The sequence below is a fragment of the Phyllostomus discolor genome, chromosome 13, assembly GCF_004126475.2.
Source record: "Phyllostomus discolor isolate MPI-MPIP mPhyDis1 chromosome 13, mPhyDis1.pri.v3, whole genome shotgun sequence".
Classification (NCBI taxonomy): Eukaryota; Metazoa; Chordata; class Mammalia; order Chiroptera; family Phyllostomidae; genus Phyllostomus; species Phyllostomus discolor.
This window is the reverse complement of record NC_040915.2, coordinates 1809091-1831171: the sequence shown is the minus strand read 5'-3', so window position 1 is coordinate 1831171 and position 22081 is coordinate 1809091. Positions and strand designations below refer to the sequence as shown.

The window sequence follows — 22081 nt, the reverse complement described above, 5'->3', positions numbered from 1 at the left end:
AGGTTCTGGATCCCTTATCAAATATATTATTTACAGATATTTTCTCCCATTCTGTGGGGTTTTATTCAGTTAATAATGTCTTTTGGTGCACAGAAGTTTGTGCACATGCAATTATTTTTAATATTCAGGAAGTTCAATTCACGTACTTTCACTGCCTGTGGCCTTGGTGCCATATGCAAGCGCTGACCAATTGAGTGTCATGAAGCTTTTGCCTGCCGTTTTCTTCTAAGAGTTTTATAGTTTTAGGCCTTACATTCAGATCTTTGATCCATTTGGAGTTAATGTTTGTGTGTGGTGTTAGCTGAAGGTTCTGCTTCACCTTCCCGTGTGCAGTTACCCAGTTCTCGCAGCCGTGCTGGTTGGAAGGCGGCACTTTCTCCACTGAGGGAGCTTGGCGCCCTCCTCAGAAATCACTGGGTGGGGTTTTCTGCCTGGAATCTACATTCTGTTTCACTGCTGTCTGTCTGCTTTTATGCCCTGAGCACACTGTTTTGATTAAGGTAGCTCTCTAGTAAGTTTTAAAATCAGGAAGTGAGAGTCTCCAGCTTTGTTCCTCTTTTTCAAGATTGTTTTGGCTATTAGTGTCACTTGAGATTCCGTATGAAGTTTAGGATAGTTTTCTTTTTACTTCTGAGAAAAAGGGGGGCATGGAGAATTTGATAAGGATTGCATTGAATGTGTAGTTTCCTTTGGATAATATTAACATCTTAATGATATTAAGTCTTACAGTCCATGAACCTGGAATGTGTTTCCATTTATGTCTTCTTCAATTTCTTTCAACGGTGTTTTGCAGTTTTCATTGTACAGTCTGCACCTCCTTAGTTGAGCCATTCCCAAGTGCATTCTTCCTTTTTGATGCTATTGTAAATAGAATCATTTTCTTAATTTCACTTTCTGATTGTTCATTTCTAATGTATAGAAATGCAGCTGCTTTTTGTGTGTTGACTTTATACCCTGCTACTTTGCTGAATTCATTGATTAATTGTAACAGTTTAGGAGAGTTGTAAATCGTTAGGGTTTTCTACATATAAGATCATATCATCTGTGAACACAAACCATTTCCCTTCTTTCTTTCTGATTTGGATGCTTTTTGTGCTCCTAAATTTGGTTTTCTAGTATTTTGATGAGGATTTTTACATCAGTGTGCATAAGAGAAATTATTCTGTTGGTTTTTTGTGTGTTTTGTTTTTATCTGACTTTAGTCTCAGGAAAATGCTGGCCTCCTAGAGAGTAAGGAGGTCTTTCCACCACTTCAGTACTTTTGAAAATTTGAGGATTGGTGCTAGTTCTTCTTTATTTTATTTTTGTTTCAGATTTTATTTATTTTTACAGAGACAGGAAGGGAGGGAGAAACAAAGAGAGAGAAACATCACTGTATGAGAGAAACATCCACTGACTGCCTCTAGCACACCCCCCAGCTGGGGACCTGGCCCACAACCCAGGCAGGTGCCCTGACTGGGAATAGAACCGAAGAACTTTTGATTCGCAGGCCAGCACTCAGTCCCCTGAGCCACACCAACCAAGTTTATGTTAGTTCTTTAAATGTTTGGTAGAATTTACCAAAGAAGATATAAAGTCCAGGGCTTTTCTTGGTTGGGATATTTTTGATTACTGATTCAGTTTGCTTACTACTTATTAGGTATATTTAGGGTTTCTGTTCCTTTGTAGTTCAGTCTTGGTAGGTTTTGTGTTTATAGGAATTTGTTCATTTCATATCCAATTTATTAGCATAAAATTGTTCATAGGAGTTTTGTATAGTCCTCTTTATTTCTGTAGCACCAGTTTTAATAGTCCCACATTCATTTCTGATTTTTTTAATTGTCTCTTTTTTTTTCTTAATCCATCTAGCTTAAAGGTTTGCCAATGCTGTTGATCCCAACTTCTGGTTTTGTTGATTTCTCAATATTCTTCTCTTCTTTATTTCATTTACCCCTGCCGTGATCTTTGTTATTTTCTTCCTCCCAGCAGCTTCTGTAAGCTCCCTAAGTGACGTTGTCAGGTGGAGCTCGTTCTTCTCTGTCGCTGCATCTGTAGCTCTGACCTCCCTCCGTCGCGCTGCTTTCCCCACCCCCTGTCATTTCGGGATGCCGTGTTTTCATTTCCATTTGCCTCAAGATATTTCTAATTTCTCCGTGATTTCTTCTTTGATCCATTGGTTGTTTAAGTATGTTGTTTCATTTTCTGAGAACTTGTGAATTTTTCAGTTTTCACTCTGATACCGATGTCTAACGTCCCCCCGGGGTGGTCAGAGAAGACACGTGAGTGGTATCTGCCCTTTAGGACATGGGTGTGTTGGGGGTGTTACTGATCCCACCACAGCCGCTCATTTCTCTCCAGGAGCCCCCTTGACCTCTCCCCGCCACTCTGGTACATCAGCACATCCTGCTGGTCCTCACACCTGTCACTTTCCACAGACACTGTGGCCCCTAACCAGGCCACTCCCTATGGTGTCGTCCTGCTTTGTTCCCTTTACAGCACTTACCACTGCATGATAAGTCCTTTTGTTCACATGCATGCTCTTATACCATCTGTCTCCATTGTCAGTTCTCGAAGGCAGGGGCCCCTTTGCTCAGAGCTGTATCTGCAGTAACTAAAACAGAGTGTGGTCCATGGAAAGTAATGAAGATTTTTGAGGGAATTTTATTTAAGGAAAGATGGTTCACATTTGTATAGTGATTACTATGAGCCAGCACATTAAGTATATCCATTAAATAAATTCTCACAATAATTCTATGAAGTGTGTGCCACTAATTTCCTAACTTTTAAAATCAGAGAACAAAGGAACAGAGTTTAAGTTTCTTTTCCAAGGTCACACATTGAAAAATCTGTGACCCAGGATTCAGACCCAAGCAGTGTGGCCGTAGCACCTGGTTCCTGCGGCCTCACTTCTACGTTTTCTTTTTTAATTGTTGCCTTCCATGCAACACCTGTGATGTTAAAGTACATGTCATGTATGACCAAGCGTTCCTTGAACTTCCCTCCAAATCCCCCTTTCCCCCTTCTCTTAACTACTGTGGTCAATTGTATAGAACTAAGTCAGCAGAATACAAATCAGGAAATAACTGTGTCTCCTGTTGCCACCTCCACGTCTGCCAGATCCCATCTGTCTTCTTTCCCTGATGCAGATCTCGGAATATGAATCTCCAGTCACGTTCTGTCATTAAAAGACCATTTACCACCCTGGCTGGTATGGCTCAGTTGATTGGAACACAGTCCTATAAACCAAAAGGTTGTAGGTTCAATTCCATGTCCAGGGCACATACCTGGGTTTCAGGCCAGGTCCCCAGGTGGGGGCATGTAAGAGGAAACCAATTGATGTTTCTCTCCCTCTCTTTCTACCTCCCTTCCTCTCTCTAAAAAATAAATAAAGTCTTTAAAAAAAAAAAGAAAAGACCATTCACTTCAGAAATGGAATCACTTGTCCATGTTCAGTGTTGGCCTCACTGTCACTTTTCCTTGCGCTTAGTTTGAGGCTCAAGCCTAAGTCACCAGGGTCTTTTGCCTGTGTCAGGAAGTAGTATCAGTGGCCCTCAATCCCTGAATGCTAGTCTGGAGATTGAATCAAGGTTGAAAATACTAGTACATTACCATGGTTATTTGAGAACCCACCACGTTTCCTTATTTGCCTAAGTGAGAAACATACGGTTATCCTGATGGATCAGAGGGAGTGTGCAGGAATGGACACAGAGACCAGGTCCTAACCAGTCAAGGTCATAGGAATGAGAGAACCCCAGCGGCTTCCAGGGCCACTGGAGAAGCTGAACTGATGAAACTTGTTAGAAAGTGTGTGTGAGTGTTGAAGGATGACTTCAGGATGACTTCTAGGTTTCTGGCTCAAACAACTGGGCAGATGATGATGGCATTCACTGACAGAGGACAAATGGATGAGGGGAAAATTGGTGGAGGGGAAGAAGAAATGACACGGTGTTAAAATCCTAGACTTTAAGCCCACGATAGGTATTTTCTGCCATTCTTTAGGCAGAGAAGACATACCACAAACCACATTTCCAAAAGGCCCCTTTGGGCACTGGAAGGAAGTCATTGAAAATCTTCATCTGGAGACTTCCGGTAAGATGGAGGCATAGGTGAATACACCGTACCTCCACGCACAACCAAGATTGAAACAACAATAATTTAGAGGCAGAATAACGCCCAGAACTGACAGAGAATTTATCTGAATGGAAGTTGGACAGCCAAGAAGTTGAAGTAGACCCGTTCATCCAGACCAGTAGGAGGGACAGAGAGGAGCAGGAGGGCGTGGGTCGCAGCACACGGAGAACAGGGAGAACTGGGCGCATAAGGCAACTGGGAGCACGTAAGGCATCTGGGGCGCGCAAGATCGCAACAGGTGGACCCTGAGTATGCAAACAGCAGCTGGCAGACCCAGTGAGGTGGTGATTGTGGACCGGGGCAGAGCACGCAACCCAGGATCCCAGGGAAGGGACTGAGGTCCCAGGAGAATGGAGCTACTGCCATTGTTCCCCCCTGCCCCCACATACAACATCACAATCTAGTGACTGGGGTGCCCAGCCCCGGTGAACACCTAAGGCTCCACCCCTCACCATAACAGGAGCAACCAGACCAAAAAAAAAAAAGAGAGAGAGAGAGAGATGTCTCAAACAGAAGAACACATCAATGCCCCAGGACTCATCCTTTTGAGCGACCAAGAGATAGACAATCTATTAGATGCACAGTTCAAAACACTGGTGATCAGGAAGCTCACAGAATTGGTTGATTTTAGGCACAAATTAGATGAAAAAATGCAGGTTGCCATAAAAGATGAAGGAAGATGCACGGAGAACCAATGGTGATGGGAAGGAAACTGGGACTCAAAACAATAGAGTGGACCAGAAGGAAGAAAAAAAAAACAACCAAACAGGAAACAATGGAGAAATAAGAATTCAAAAAAATGAGGAGAAGCTTAGGAACCTCCAGGACATCTTTAAACGTTCCAACATCTGAATTATAGGGGTACCAGAAGGGGAAGAGGAAAAGCAACAGATTGAACACATATTTGAACAAATAATAAAGGAGAACTTCCCCATTCTGGCAAAGGAAATAGACTTCCAGGAAATCCAGGAAGCTCAGAGAGCCCCAAAGAAGTTGGACCCAAGAAGAAACACACCAAGGCACATCATAATTACATTAGCCAAGGTAAAAATGAAGGAGAGAATCCTAGAAGCAGCAAGAGATAAGGGGACAGTCACCTACAAAGGAGTTCCCATCAGACTGTCAGCTGATTTCTCAAAAGGGACCTTACAGGCAAGAAGGGGCTGAAAAGACGTATTCCAAGTCATGAAAGACAAGGACCTATATCCCAGATTACTCTATCCAGCAAAGCTTTCATTTAGAATGGAAGGGCAGATAAAGTGCTTCTCAGATAAGGTCAAGTTAAAGGAGTTCATCTTCACCAAGCCCTTATTTTATGAAATGTTCAAGGGACTTACCTAAGAAAAGAAGATAAAGAAAAAACATGTATAGTAAAAGGACAGCAAACTCACAATTACTAACAACCACACCTAGAGCAAAACCAAAAGAAACTAAGCAAACAACTAGAACAGGAACAGAACCACAGAAATGGAGATCACACGGAGGGTTAGCAACAGGGGAGTAGGAGGAGAGAGGGGGGAAAGGTACAGAGAATAAGTAGCATAGATGGTAGGTTGAAAATAGACAGGGGGAGGGTAAGAATAGTATGGGAAATGTAGAAGCTAAAGAACATAAGTATGACACATGGACATGACTAAAGGGGGGGAAGTGGGTGGGAGAGGGTGTACAGGGTGGAGGGGAGTGAAGGGGGAAAATGGCACAACTGTAATAGCATAATCAATAAAATATATTTTAAAAAATTAAAAAAACAGAAAATGTTCATCTGAAAGAGCATTAGGAAAAAGGAAAATTGCTCTTATCCAGAGAAACTGATCATCCTTTAACAAATTAGTTTTTCTACATCAAGCTGTGTATTATCTCACAGAAGACAATTAATTTCCTCCTAGTACAATTATTCTTTTTTATTACTCTCTGAATTGCATTTCGATATGCAATTATCTGCTTTTCTGAAGATGGTGGCTTTATTATTTTAATTGTTAAATAATTTATCCCAAAGCCTAAAATGGAGAATAGAGCAGGTCAGATAGACCTGTTGGCAGCAGTGAGAGCGGTGCCAGGTGTTGGGCCGGCAGGGTCAGACCCGACCTGGGTTCAGCAGCCTCGGTCCTTGAGTTCTGGCTGGGAAAGAATTCAGAGTCATGACAAGAACTGTAAGAGAACATGTAGTTAGAGAGTCACAGAGGTAGAAGGTGTGAGCAGTAGAAGACACGGGCTCAGGAAACAAGTTACAGAGGTGAAAGAAGGGCCCTTGGAGAAAGGTACAGGTGGCCATGGGGGGAGGGGACGGGTGAGAAGGAGAGATGCACAGGTGAAGGAGAGCCCTGGATCCTCACTCCTGAGGGCTTGTAAGGGGGGAGAGATTAGGGGAGGTTCCAGCGGAGGATCTCAATAGAATTTCTTCAGCTTCCCAGGTGTGTCCTCTCAGGGTCATGGTCTCCACTGACTGGTTGGTGCCAGGGCAGGGGCTCATTGTCAGCCATGGTGTCACTTGTCTGCTTTTGCTGCTTTCCTGGGCCTGGAGCTGAAGCACAACCGAGACCAGGATGCATTTGATGCGGGTCTGGACCTCACTGTCCTGGGGGCTCACTGCTGAAGGGCTGTTCTCTGGCCTCCTTGTTCCTTCCCTCTCTAAGGGGATCTAACCCACATGACTAGCAACATGCCAGGGGAGGAGAGGTCAGGGGAGGGTCTGAACCGCATGACCAGTGATATGAAAGGTCAGGAGGTCTAAACCCTAATCCCTGTTTTCCCAGCTTTGCCTGTTGCTAGGCACCCGAAGCTTTGGGCCCTTGTGACCTTCTGTACCTGGCCCACCATCCTTGCTCTGATCATGTCTGTCTACCTGCCTACCACAGGCCACATGTTATATCCCAGCAAAATCATTATAGCTTATGATTTTTTAAAGATCTGAAAAAGGTCATATGGGCTAACCTGCCTTGTCCACAGTTTAGCATACACCTCCCTATGGAAGAACTTATTGAAAACAATGAAAACTGTTGAGCAAAACACAAAAGGAGGATAATTTTTCAAATTAACATGCCAAAATGAAAGTATTGGGAAGCCAGAGTATTAGGCCGCCTGAATTCCCACTTGTCCTGAATCCTGGTGACACTGTGGACAGAAAACAGCCCAAGACGTTTGCAAAGTAGAGAGTGTAATAGGAGGTAAAGCGGGACCCCAGGCGACTGGGAGCCCAGAGTGAAGGGGAGAGGAAGTGCATCTGCACCTAAAAGGTGAAAGAAGTGAGGTGCTGACTTTGGTACTGGGCAGAGGTAGAAATCAACTCCCCTGAAAATTTCCAACCGCAAGCTGGTCTTCACATACATCCGCAGCGCCGTTACCCTAACTGTGAAGTCCAAAACCCAAAGATGGTTTTTCAATGAGGTTACCAAGGTGGTTGGCACAGGCAAATGCAGCTTCTTCTGAAGTAATGCACCTTCAAACCAGGCCTCAAAGGAATTCTATGAGGCTCAACAAATGTAATTTTATAGTAAAAAAAATGGTAGTAAAAATAAGGGCAAGAAGAACACAACATATTTGTCTCATTCATAGAAAATATAAAACTATATGATCAATATGTTTAAATATATGAGATATTTAAAAATAAGAATAGATATAAATTGACTAAACACACATTTAGAGAACCAAATGTATTTTTTTAAAATTTTATTTTAAAAACAATAGAAAACAAAGTAGGGGAAAAATAACAAATGTACAGCCAAAAAAAAAAAAAGCAAAAAAATGTACAGCAAAAAAAAAAAAACCCCACAGAAAAAAAGAAAGCACAAAATAAGATAGTATACATGCCAGCAATTTAAAAGCCTAAATCTGTAACTAAAAAACAGAATTTATATGACTGGACTTTAAAATAATTTAGGTGTATGGCATTTTTAAAGACGTTTCTCCAGGCATTTTTATTAGAGATTTTTAAAAAAATATTCCTTTATAATTGTGCTCTGAATATATGTTGAAATACAAGAAGAAAATGGAATTATACTGGCCAAAATAATTACTCAAAATATTTTATAGACTTTAAGAGAAATAAAATGAAATACTTTACCTTTTAGGAAAAATCATTATTTTTAATCAAGTTAGCATTACCTGAAGTATGACCATTTATAGAGGGTAACAGCTATTTGCAAAGTGGTGAGAGTTTTCTGTCAACATACTTCAAGTCTAAAATTTAGGGTAAAATTAATATTTATACTTCATAAATCTAAAAATATATATGTTTAGGATTTTACCTGAAACATATACATTATGTGCAGTACCTTATAAACGCCTGTGGCGTTTGCCATGATTTCACACTCCCCCTGCAAGAACGCGCCCCACGTCTCAGGATAGGGAGTTGACCCAGTCGTCTGGAAGTGAGTGAAATACTTCCGATGAAGCCATGCGAAGTGGGTGTTGATTAATGCTGCCTACTGACGAATTCTCACCTTTTTGAACCCCTTCACAGCACTGCGAGACGCTGGGAAGCAGTCTATCAACAGCGACTGGAAGATTGAACATTCCGGAGCCTTCAGCTTAGCGGGAACTACTGTTCATTACGTCAGACGAGGCCTCTGGGAGAAGATCTCCGCCAGAGGTCCCACTACATCACCTTTACACCTCCTGGTATGAGGGAGGGTCGATGATGACATTGTGTAATCAGTCCCTGTGGCAAAGGACATTCCTGCCGTGCCTTCTGTAGTCTTTTTTCCAAATTTGAAATGTCAGGTAGACTTAAAATCATTTAAGAGGCGGGCTTTTAGGGATTTTTTAAAATGTGTTTTCAATCGTGATATATAAAAACGGAAATTATTACAAGAGGAACCAAATTTTATAAGGGACCCACAGACTTAAAGTAGAGGTGAATTACAAGCAACAAAAAAACCTCTTTTTCCTGAAAGCATGCATTTGCTAACCAGAGCGGAACTCTGCAGAGAGAGTGCTGTGGTGTGGTGAATCATCGCATTTTATACATCCAGGAAATGGGCCTTGTCTGAATCTGTATAAAATGCCTTCGAAAAAATGATACTGCTTCTGGGGAAAAGATTTGGTGAATATATCCAACAGTGCTTTCAGTTTCCCTGTTCTGTTTTCGTACTAGGTTAATTGATTCCTGTACAGAATTACAAAGTTTGGAATGTTTGTAATGGTTTGTAATGGTTTCTCTACCATGTAATCAAAGATGAGGTGTGAGGCAGGACAGAGTTTGGAGTGAAAGAAGCAGGACCCTGGGGCCCTGCGCCCAAGTCAGTGGCAAGTTCAAATGCCCTCTGTGACCTTCATCACGGCAGGCAGTGAGAACGGCTTGGGAGCCAGAGGCCTGACTGCAGAGCTGGCATGTTTTCCGTCCTGGTGACAAAGTCTAAAATTCAGGCATGTCAACACCTCTTTAAGTCCACATGTAGAAACAACTTTAAAACACGATCGACTGACTCTTTATTTGGAGTGTGGTGTGCCACGTTATTTAACATCGCCACACAATTTAAGCTGAATTTGCCTTCAATTGGAGACATCTGTGTTGCTAGACGAGGCATCAGAGATTCAAATCACGTATTGGCCCATTTGCTTTTCCTACTTTAATGTGCCGGCAACGCGCCCGGGGTTCTTGTTCAAGTGCACGCTCTCATTTGCTTGGTCTGCAGAGGAACCTGAGAGCCGCACTTCTCACCAGCTCCCAGGTGATGCCCCACAGCTCCTCCATGGGCCACATTTAATGTAACAATGTTTTCTCTAATTTCAATCAAGAGGTTTTATGGACAGGGATTAAGGGAGTAAGGAGAGTTGCATGCGGACCACTGTTCCAAATCTTGATGATGATGATGATGATGATGATACCGTTCACTGAGCACTGAGTCAGACACTGTCCGAAGTGCTTTACGTTCATTACAGCATTCAATCCTCACAGTAACACTGTCACATGGGTTATCGTTATTGTGTTGTACTGAACAGCTAATGCTAGAGAGGTTCAGTAACATGCAGAGTCTCCCAATAAGTCATTCGGCTGAGAATAAATCATGTGTTAATCACTCTACTACGATGCTCTCCTGATGTGAAGCCTAGACCTGAGCTTTTCACAACAGCCTTGGAACAGTGGTGTGTGTGTTCTTGGAATAATTACTCGTTCATCTCCCCACCATTTCTTTGAACCCTATTATTTCACTTGAATGGGGAACTTCGCTCTGTGCTGGGCGCCATCTGGAGAGGAGGAAGAAAGTGACTAACCAACATTGTATGCCCAATATCTGGCTCTTTCCATGGCTGGATCACTTATTTTTTAAATTTACTTTTCTGTTACAGTTGGCATGCAATATCATATCAGTTTCAGGGGTACAACATAGTGATTAGATGTTTATATACCTTAGGAAGTGCTCACCCCAGGGCCACCTAAAATGACCACATCCCCAGCAACCAACATTTTTAATGACTGAGTGGCAGGAAATGCCATCAGGTGGCCCACATTTTTTATGGGACGAGACCAAAGCTCTTGCACTGAGCCTTTAATTCCAAATCTTAAAACAGTCGATGTGAGGCCTCAGTGCTGGGCAGAGGGGCTTCCCTTGCTGCAGAATTCTTAATCTGACTGGTAGTTACCGAGGTTTTTCCTGGAAGCCTGACACATAATTAAAGTTAGTGAACTATGTCTAAAAGAAGGCATCTATGTGACCTGGATTTATTCAGTAATCCAAGGGAAACTGCACTTCTAAGATGTTTTTCCTTAATGACTATTGCAGACTGAGAGCCTGAACTGCACTTTGAAAGGCAGCGCCTCTGCCATGCCTCAGTCTCTGCCCCTCCAGCATAAGGCTGTCACACTTTCCTTCTTGCAAAAGCGCGTGGCCAACTTCAGACGGTTTCAGGAGGGGCTGGTGGTGGTGTAGCCAGGGTGGCTATTTTAAAGGGCATTATTTATTCAAGGACAATCTGAAGTCCTATCAATGAAAAGGTCAGAAAGATCAACAGGTTTTTATTTAGTTAGATAAGTTGGCAAGTAGCTGTTCGTTATGTTTGCTTCATCAATTGAAACGCTATGTAATAACCAGCATCATCGAAAAGAAGAGAGGACCCAAATAAATAAAATCAGAAGTGAGAGAGAATAACAACTGACACCATGGAAGTATAGAGGATTGTGGGAAAATATTACAAACAACCATATGCCAACAACTTGGACAACCTGGAAGACCTGGGTAAGTTCCTAGAAACATACAATCTTCCAAAATGGAGTCAAGAAGAAATAGAATCTGAATAGACCGATAACAGCTAGTGAAATTGAAGCAGCAATCAAAAAGCTCCCAGCAAACCAAAGTCCTGGACAGGATGGTTTCACAGGTGAATTTTACAAACATTCAAAAAGAACTAACACCTATTCTTCTCAAACTATTCCAAAAAATTCAAGAGTAGGGAAGACTCCCAAGCTCATTTTATGAGGCCAGCAAGATCCTAATTCCAAAACCAGATAAAAACACTACAAAGAAAGAAAATTATAGGCCAATAACCCTGACAAAGATAGATGCTAAAATCCTCAACAAAATATTAGCAAACCAGATCCAGCAATACGTTAAAAAGAATATACACCATAATCGAGTGGGATTTATTCTGGGAATGCAAGGTTGGTACAATACCCACAAATCAATAAATATGATTCACCACATAAACAAAATGAAGGAGAAAAACCACATGATTATATCAGTAGATACAGAAAAAAACACTTGATAAAATCTAGTACCCATTTATGATAAAACCCCTCAGCAAAGTGGGAATAGGGGGTTCATGCCTTCACTAATAATGGCCACACATGACGAACCACAGCCAACATCATGCTCATGGGCAAAAACTACAAGCATGTCTAAGATCAGGAATAAGACCAGGATGTTTGCTTTTACCACTCTTATTCAACACAGAACTGGAAGTCCTATCCACAGCAATCACACAAGAAGAAGAAAAAAGATGCATCCAAATTGGAAAGGGAGAAACAAAACTGTCATTACCTGCAGAGGATGTGATACTGTATGTAGAGAACCCTGGGGAGTCCACCAAAAAACTACTAAAACTGATAAATGAATTCAGTAAAGTAGCAGGATACAAAATAAATATTGAGAAACCAGTTGCATTTTTATACACCAGTAATGAGCTATTGGAAAGGGAAACTAAGAAAACAATCCCATTGGCAATTGCTTCCAAAAGAATAAAATACCTAGGAATAAATTTAACCAAGGATGTAAAAGACCTATACTTGAAAAATTGTAAGACACTGAAGAAAGAAACTGAAGAAGATACAAATAAGTGGAAGCACACACTGTGCTCACGGATAGGAATAATTAGCACCACTAAAATGCCCATACTACCCAAAGCAATCTACAAATTCAATGCAATTCCCATCAAGATACCAATGCACATTTCAGAGTTAGAGCAAATATTCTAAAAATTCATATAGAACAAGAGACTCCAAACAGCGACAGCAACCTTGAGAAAGAACAAAGTTGGAGGGATCACACTGCCTGATATTAAACTATACTACAAGGCCATAGTAATCAAAACAGCATGGGACTGGCATAAAAATAGGCAGATAGATCAATGGAACAGAATAGAGAGCCTGGAAATAAGCCCATGCCTTTATGGTCAATTAATACTTGACAAAGGAGGCACAAACACAATGGGGTGAAGATAGTCTATTTAATACATGGTGTTGGGAAAATTGGACAGTTACGTGCAAAAATTATGAAATTAGACTATCTTCTTATACTGTACATGAGAATAAACTCAAAATGGATTAAAGATTTAAGTGTTAGACTTGTAACTGTAAAAATCCTAGAAGAAAACATAAGTAGTAAATTCTCAGACAATGTCATAGCAATATTTGTTTTGATATATGTCCTCAGGCAAGAGAAACAAGCAAGAAATAAACAAATAAGACTATGTCAAACTAAAAAGTGTTTGCTTAGCAAAGGAAACCATCAACAGAATGAAAAGACAAGCCAGTGAGTGGGAGGATATACGAGTGTTAATAATGGCCAAGCTTTGTCCAGACAGACGTCCATGTTTTTGTGCATCACGATGTATAGACGGCTTCTAAACACCTTCGGATTCACAGAAGTGATGGATCCCATGGAGTGGTCCAACATAGTTTGTGCAAATGTATTTATAAAGAAACATATGTTTACTCTTCCTTTTTCTTAAGATGAGTATATTTCAGGTATGTTTCTTCATTTAAAGTATGTATGATTGCCCATGACCAGTTTTGAGCCCAGAACAGGATACCAGGGAGAACAAATCAGACAGCATCCCTGCCTGTGTCCAGTGTAGCCCCAAACCCAGGCATTCTCATGTTTTCATACATCCTTTAGAGTTTATTACACCGTTCACATGTGTGCACATGACTGTGCCATTACTAAGTTAACATTTTGACAAAATGCACAATTAACTGTAAGTATACATAGAATGCAATTCTTGTCCTCTAGTTGGCTTTGAAGTTCTCCACCCTTATGGAGTAAAAGGAATTCCAAAGTCTTCTGTCCTCTTCCCTGTCGATACAGGGACTTTGTAGTCATATTTCTATTTTATATGAATCGAAAGGCTACATTCGATATTGACATGTGGGTTACAGCTTGATGTTAGAGAGGATACATACTCAGGTCCACCAACTTGAAAGCAAACAATCTGGTATCTCTGACCTCATTCAAGTGGTCTTGTCTTCACAATGCTTCTAGTTCAGAGGTGAGTGTGGAACTGGTACCTTTTCAGAAGTATGACATTTACAACACTGAAGCCATAATTTCACATTTCTACTGTTTATTAAAGAAGTGTGCATACCATTCAATAAGTATTTTAGGCTACGAGCATCCAGTTAATGCTTCACATTGAGTGTAGTCTCCTCTGACCCACCTGCCTTCATCACTTTCGTGTATTACATTTTAGGTGCTGTTGTTTCAAGACCAGACTTACGGCCTTCACTACGAATACACCATCCCCTCAGACCCCCCGGCTGAGAACCAGAGCGCTAAAGCCCCTGAACCGCTCTTCCTGTGGACACACACAGGCTGGGAAGATTGCGACGCCACATGCGGAGGAGGTAAAGAATGGTCTCATCTGTATCTTTCCAAAACAGTACTTGTTTTCTGATCAACTATTGATTATAAGACAGATCTGCAACCTCTTATCTGCAATTCCAAACTCCATAAAGAATTGGAAACTGAAAGTTTTTGTGGCACATTTAGTGGCTAAATACCTCAACTATTCAATATTTTGTGGCAAAATTTGATGTGACTTGAAAAAAGGCCATTGAGGTGTGTTACATATGTCACTTACTATGATTACTCATCGCTTTGCTCTGTCTAAACACCGATGTGTTTGCTCACAGAGGCTGTCCTGACCACCATACTCAGTGTGATGTCACACACATGCACTTTCTCTGTTTTACTTTTTATCTGTATAAAATATTAAAAGTTCTAAATTCCAAAGTGCATCTGCCCCAAGACCTGGAATGCATGTGAAGGCGCTAGGAAAGAGGGGTTGAGTTTGCCTCTGTCCTGTCTGTGTACTTAAGTTAAATATGTATAGTTCAGATGAAGAAAATAATTTCCCCAGTTCCTTTCTTTTCATTTGTTTTAGAGTATGTCAGTGTTTTCAATAAATACAGAAGTATCCTGAAATTTGAATCAAAGATTTTTAAAATTTTTCCTTTCATATTAGAAGTTGCGTAGGTAAAAGTACAAACTCCTTCAGCATGAAATGTGAGTCCAGGAAATCAGGAAGTCCTACCAATGAGACAGGTGGCTGCCACGGTTGAACGGGTGGCCAGTTACAGAACCAGTGAGTGCCAAGGCCAGGTCAAGATCCCAAGTCACTAGACTCCCGACTTGCACTTGTAACATGTGTATCAGCAGTGGTATTCCCGGTGTTTCTGTTCTCATTTTCATTTAGCAAATTTCCGGCTGCTATGTAGTAACAGAGGCCCTCTGAAACTTAAAGGAAACATTGTATTTAATTAAACAAAAGTATATGTTATCTGTACAATATTAACTGCTTAGCACAAAGAGGCAGAACATCGATTTTGTCTTCTAGGCAAAGAGATGGCTACTACACATAACGTAAATTCGCACAGCAGGAGTTGCTGAGAGCGCAGAAGGAGACTGGCACCTGAAGGGGAATGTTGGGGAGAAAGGGAAACAGAAAACATACACATAAATAATTAACATAGAATCAAGTTGTGATAAGTACTCTGGGTAAAAATTCCAGAGAGGGAAATGAGTAGGGCCAATGAAGACAGGAGGGGACAGGTGCAGAATATGGTAGTCAGAAAAGGCCTTAAGGAGCTCACACTGACTTAAATATCTGGCATGGATGGGTGCCACCTATGGGGGCATCTGGGGCAAAGAGCTCCAAGTGAAAGCCCAAGGCAGCAGTAGAGGGGGCACGTGGGAGGGGTGGGAGGAACACTAGCGCAGCCCCCTAAAGGGGGCTCTAACTGATGTGAGATGCCGTTGGAGAGTCTGAATACAGGAGTGATTTATTCTGGCTTATGTTTTAAACAATTATTTCTGTTTCTGAGCTGACAGTAGATAGAATGAGGGAAAAGGGTAAAAGCAGAGAGGTCAGTCAGGAGGTGATTGCAATAATCCAAGAAAGAGATGACCGTAGTTTGACCACGGAGGTGGCCATGGAGGCAGGGGAAGTGGTCGCGTTCTGTGTGTATTTTGAAAGTAGAGCTAATAGAATATGTTGACGGATCAGATGTGGAGCATGAGAGAAAGATGTCAAGGACGACTGTGATGGTTTTGGCCAAGTGACTGGCAGGATGAAGTTGCCACTGGCAAAGCCTGTGGCATAGCACAATCAAGAGAGTTTGATTTTCAAAACAGATTTGAGATGCCTATTGGAATTCTAAGTATGATGTCAAGTAAGCAGTTGGATATATAAGTGTGGTATTCAGGAGAGAAGATTGGGCTAGAGATACACAACATGAGGTTTGTCTGGAAAAAGTCCATATTGTTAATATAACAATAATGGTCTGTGTGAGACATCGATGTAGCCTGGCAGCCAAGGAGAGTGGACTGGAATGCACACGTGTGAACAGTGACACCTTCACTGTACTAGTCAGTGGGGGCAGTAGACATGGTTGAGCAAGCATGTGTACTATGTGGCCACCACATTCAAAATGACTGAGCAAGTAGAGCAACAAATCTGCATCAAATCTTGCATTAAGCTTGAACATTCCTCCATGGAAACTATTTGGGTGATGCAGAAGGCCGCAGCTATGGGCAGCTAGTGATTGGCAGCTTCATAATGATGGCACAGCCACTTATGCAGAGTTTTTTGGCAAAACATCAAATTACCCAGGTGACTCAGCCCCCGTACAGCCCAGGCTTGGCACCCTGCAACTTCTGGCTTTTCCCAAAACTAAAATCATCTTTGAAAGGGAAAAGATTTCAGACCATCAATGAGATTCAGGAAAATATGACAGGGCAGCTGATAGAGATTGGGGGAACTATGTGAGGCGCCAAGGTGCCTACTCTGAAGGGGACAGAGACTTCATTGTAGCATGTACAATGTTTCTCATCTCTTGTATCTTCAGTAAATGTCTCTATTTTTCATATTACATGGCTAGATACCTTCTGGACAGACCTTGTATATGGATGACATTTTTAAATGCTATGGCTAAGGGAAGTCACCTAACGAGTGAGTGAAGAGAGAGAAGCTGTTGGAGTATTGAGCCTTGAGACGCTGCATCATCTCAAGTTCAGAGAGATGAGGAGGAACAGCAGAGCAGATGAAAGCAAGTAGCCAACTACATAGGAGAAAAGCCAGGCAGGTGAGAACACTTTCCTGTGAGGCAAGTGAGAAAATGTTATAAGAAGGACACAATGATAGACTATATATATCAAAGCTGCTAATAAGTCAAAAATAATGTGGCTTTAGGTGGTAAACACACAATGCAATGTGCAAATGATGTATTACAGAATTATATACTTGAAACCTATACAATTTTATTAACCAATGGCACCCCAATAAATTTAATTTTAAAAAATGAAAAAAGTGGGCTGAGAATTTACTCGTGTCTAAATATATTTATTATATTTTCAAGTACATTATATGTAATATATCTGAAACTAACAGATCAATGATGACACTACTGAAATTAATTTTCACGAAGTATTTGATTCAAAAGCCGCAGTGGAGTGGATTCAAGAGAAATAGCCTGCAGTGAATTGGAGGAAAGACTCAGGGCAACTCAGGAAACATCACTGAAAGAAGAAACTAGACGAATGTGGCAGCAGTTGGAGGGGAATGCGAGTTGACGAGTTTGTTGCTGTTTTTAACAGGGGGAATAACACAGGGTTGTTTGCCAGTGTGTGTCTTCCGGAACAGAACAGGAAACTAGTGATGTGAATGAAGGAGCAAAAAATGCTGGAGTGGTATCCCTGAGTGGGCAAGATGGGACTCAGTGGAGCAGGTGGCGTGAGGTAGAAATATGGACAGCCCTTCACCAGTAATGGGAAAAAAGATAGTACGGTGTATGTGAATTTATGGTGGAACTGTCCCCTGGTTGTGTCAGTTTTACCAAAAAAAGCCTCCTGCTGAGAGGGGAGGTGGAAAAGAAACGTTGGAACTTTGGAAAGAGGTCACTTAAGAGAATGAGAGAATGAGTGGACAGGTACATGGACTTTAATCACAGGGTCTCACTGGTGGTCCACATCAAGTTAATGGTCGTGAGCTCAGTTTGACACTCGTCATTATAATGCGTGCTGCCTTCAGCTGTGTACGGCCTGCGGCAGCACCTGTGCAATAGGTTTGGGAATTGCCAGGTGGATATAATTAAAAGAAAGGAGACTATGGTTGACCTGAGGTGGTTTGTAAGGAGTTGAAGATAGTTGGCCATGGAATTGAGTTGCATAAGGAAAAAAAGAAAGGCGTGAGGGGCATGAAAGACAGTGAGAAGGTGGTAGTATTGGTGGGTCATAGGACCTAGTGGGGCTACAGAACTTTTAGAGCCAAGGTGTTAAAGGGACGGGGCTGGAAATCCAGGAGGTAATGGCGGGAGACAGAGTGGAGATCACGGACGAGCGCTAGTGACTGGTGAAGAGGAGACCAGGGGAGTTTCTGGCCCAAAGTGAAAGGTAAGTTCTCAAGGAAGAGGAGAAGGCCCCTTGGGAACTGAGGGGCCTCAGTGTTGGAAGAGTCATTCAGATCGATATCGTGATTACAAAACTTGTGCTGGAGGCAGTGTTAGAAAATAGAGCACTAATGCAGTGACTGAAATCTCAAAGAAAGGGAGTGGCCCAGAGGTTGAAGTCTGACATCACCAAGAAGGGGCCTGGGTGGCAGAGTCTGGAGACAGAGGAGGAAGAAAGGGGCGATGGGTCAGTAGCAGCGGCGAGGCACAGGGACACCCACGCTGCCTCTGCATCAGAGGTACCGAGAACAAGCAAGAAAATGGCTCCCCGCTGGGGCCGTGGGGAAAGAAAGGGAGGGTCCTCAAGGGAGAGAAAGAAACATTGTGGGGAACACCCAGAGGTGCAGAGTGTGGGGGAGCAGCTGTTGTTAGGACACTCAGGGCCCTGGGTGCTCATCTGGCTCCTGAGCACCTGCCCTCCGGAGCAAAGGCCTTGTTTGGGGCGCAGGAGGAGGTGATGTCACAGAACACACTTGGCCCCCTAGGACACAGTCATTGCAACAAAGGGATTTCAAATCGGTCTTGCAACTTAGAAATGTCGATTGGTCCCACTTGCCACAACACAATTGCCTTTGGCCACGTGTCTCCCAGGGCCCTGATTTGCCAAGTGACTTGGGACCCTCCATCCTCCTGCCCCTCCTGCGGACCCTCCCATGTCCACCCGCAGGCCTGCTCCCCACCCCCCTTCGCTGCTGCCAGGGCCCATGCCATTCATGGGGCTCTGCTTCATGTCCTCTAACCAAATAAAAAACAAAAACAAATAGAAACAAGCATATTTGAAATGAAAATCTACACACGTCGAATCTTCTGTGCTCTGTAACTCGGGTACAAGCTGTGGGCAGGGGAGTGGTGAAAGGTGGTGGTTTGTGTCAGAGCCCTGACGGACAGTCCTTGAGTCTGTTTACATTGGAAACGCCAGGCTGGGAAATGTTTGCCCGGTGCACTTTGTTATCCTCGATTTTTTTTCTTTCTTTTGTGATTGTGTCTAATGAAAGCTGCATGGGAAGTAAACCTTCAACACGTGTCAGTCTCCAGTTCAAGCAAATTATTAGGGTTAAATTTTTTCTAAAAAGAACATTAATTACAACGTGGAATCTATTTTGCCAATTTCCAAACCTTAAGAAATAGAAGTTTACAATAAGTTCTTTTTGCTTCAGAGTCAGAAGTGCTTTTCCATATTTTTAAGCATAACTTCTAAGTTACGAACATGAGAAAATTGAAAGGGAGACAGATTAAGGGACTTCCCAGTTGGGGAGGAGCCAGGATTAGAACCAGGATTCTTGAGTTCAAGGCTCCTTTCCCCTTCATCACATACTTTCTTCAAGAGCAGCTCAGAAGCTAAACGTCATTTCCACAAAATAGGGCATGTTCCTTAGAGATTATATAGATTTCCTTTGGATTCAAAGAGATGTTTCATTTTATTCTGTTAAAGTCAGACAGAAAGGGACAAGAACCGAATGACTTCATTTGTGTGGAGTGTCCTCACAGAGGGACAGAAAGCATCAGGTGAACAAACAAACAAACAAACACTCCTAGACACAGAGAACGGTGTGGCCGTTACTGGAGGGAAAGAGGGGGAGACTCAAAGAGGGTCAAGGGGGTCACAGACAAGGTGAAGAAAGCATATTTGACTTTGGGGTGCGGGTGGTGGACAGGCAAGGCAATGTACAGAAGCCATATTGCAGAACTGTGCACTTGAACCTTCGACAATCTTATTATCCAATGTCACCCTAGTAAACCTAATTAAAAATAAAATAAAAATTTAAAAAGAACTTAGGTACATTCTCATTTTTTATTTCACATGGCTCCTTTTGTAAAACAGTCCTAGTTACACACAGCCTCGATATGGTTTGTGCTCGGCCAGACCTCTCTCCCGTCCGTCCCACTGTGCTCAGACAACGGCTTTCAAGTATCCCTGACTCTGTTTAATAGGGCACATATTCACTTCAGCGCCAAAATATTTCTGGGCTTTTGGAAATTATTTTCCTTTGCAGTTCATAAATAAAGTGGATGGACAGGATTGCAGGAATCTCATCATTTCTGACTTCACACTGTCGATTTTATAGCCAGAAAAAGCTTTGTAATCTTTCAGCATATTCATGAATTAAATGAGAGTAAGTTCAAAGCACAGAACATTGGAAACAGACTCATGCAAAATTTATCTTCAACAGAAAAGAGGAAAAAATAGCACTATTCTACTTCACAGAAAAATATTAAGCAAGAACAAAGTATCACAAGGCAGTATAAAATTTCATTGTTTGACATAAGTTATTTTCTGAATTCTATTGTAAGGCATTAGGTTGCCAGCAGTAAGTGGGAAAAAAAAGAAATTTTAAAACAGATACCTTTGTGTCATGTAGCTAAATTTTTATTCTACATTATCAGCAAATTTTACATCAGCATCTTCAACTATGTTTTGAAATGTGATCTCATAAAGTTAATTTATTGTGCTTGTTATTATCAGTTATAATGAGATATGAAAAGCCTAAGATAAAATGACCCCTTCTTTCAGGGGGAATGTTATTGTAGATATATCTAGTGGGTGCTGGTGGTCTCAGGGGCGTGTTTCCAACAGCTGAGCACACATGCACGTTTCATAATCATCTTTTCAAATCCACACAGTAATTCTGGGAAAATTTGAATGGATATATTATTTTGTATTTTAGTATTGGCCATTGAAATCAGTCCTTTTCAAACAGCTTAAAATGTACTTGTGAAATAAATGTTTAGTATACTTTAGTATTCTAAAATATCTTTAAAATCTTGGAAGGAATGTTTTAAATGTATTTTGGCACTGCAGAAGTGTGGGTCACGGGTAAAGTTCTCCCTGAAATAGAAGACCTGTTTAAGTGATCTGGTCCCTCCAAGGCACTCAAGGTGTATCATTCCCTGATACACGAGCGTCGGGTGTGGAGTCTGCATTTCACACGCTTCGTACAGTAACTGTACCGTGCCAGGGTGTTTTGTGAGCCAGTGGATAAATTAATGAAATAAAACCTAGAAGGAGGACCCCAACATTCAACAACCTCCTTTGAAATGAATGAAGAGTTGAATAGGCTTTTAGGAAATCTAAATAGATACAATTTAAAGGGCAAAAGCATAAGCCAACATTCCACATTCTTCACATTGGTCCAAATCCTACTAGCTTACGACTCGCGTGCTATTAGCCTTGTACTGCGATATCCCAGATGCAGCTTTCCTAGTCCCTGGCCAGATTCTAAGGAGGCATCCAAGCTTTGGGTCCAAGTTCAGGAGGCATCTCAGAATGCAAATGCCTGTACATTCTCAAGGACGTAGTTTGTTTTTCTGTTTTAGAGGCACTGCGCCTGTCCCAAAATAAATGTTATTAGTCAAAAAAAGACACCAAAATATATTTTCTCCTGGCATTATTTTATTTCAATAAAATTAATGCAATTTTGTTTCCTGCTCTCTTTACTTAAATTAGTAGGACCATTTTTATGTTAACATAAACTCTTTATAAACTTGAATTTTAATACCTAAATGATAACCCCTTAACTGGATTTGGTATAGATAACTGTTCCCTGTAATTTGACATTTCGTTTACAGGTGATTTTCACCTTTTTAGGATGAACCTCTTTGTACAGAAAGCACTTTGGGCTTGAATGATATGCTTACCTGCCACTCACCAATGCCTGTTCCAACACAGACAGTGCACTCGCTGTTGCTGACTGGCCCACAGATGAGTTCCTTCTGCTTTCAGAGGACTCACTGCCCATGTATCAGAGGTCAGATAAAAGCACAATCGCTACACAGAGTGAGAGGCCAAGATGCAGAAAGCCTTCCAAGAGTACA

The 22081-nt window shown here is 41.8% G+C and overlaps 1 protein-coding gene across 3 annotated transcripts in view; it reads left to right on the top strand.

The window, feature by feature from the left end:
• Positions 1-22081, top strand: part of ADAMTS19 (ADAM metallopeptidase with thrombospondin type 1 motif 19) — a 244175-nt gene that overhangs the window by 186068 nt on the left and 36026 nt on the right. For all 3 annotated transcript variants that reach the window (XM_036014922.1, XM_036014923.1, XM_028528758.2), the window contains exons 17-18: positions 8570-8727; positions 14014-14167. In XM_036014922.1, coding sequence (XP_035870815.1) covers positions 8570-8727; positions 14014-14167 — 312 coding nt within the window. The remainder of the gene's footprint in view (positions 1-8569; positions 8728-14013; positions 14168-22081) is intronic.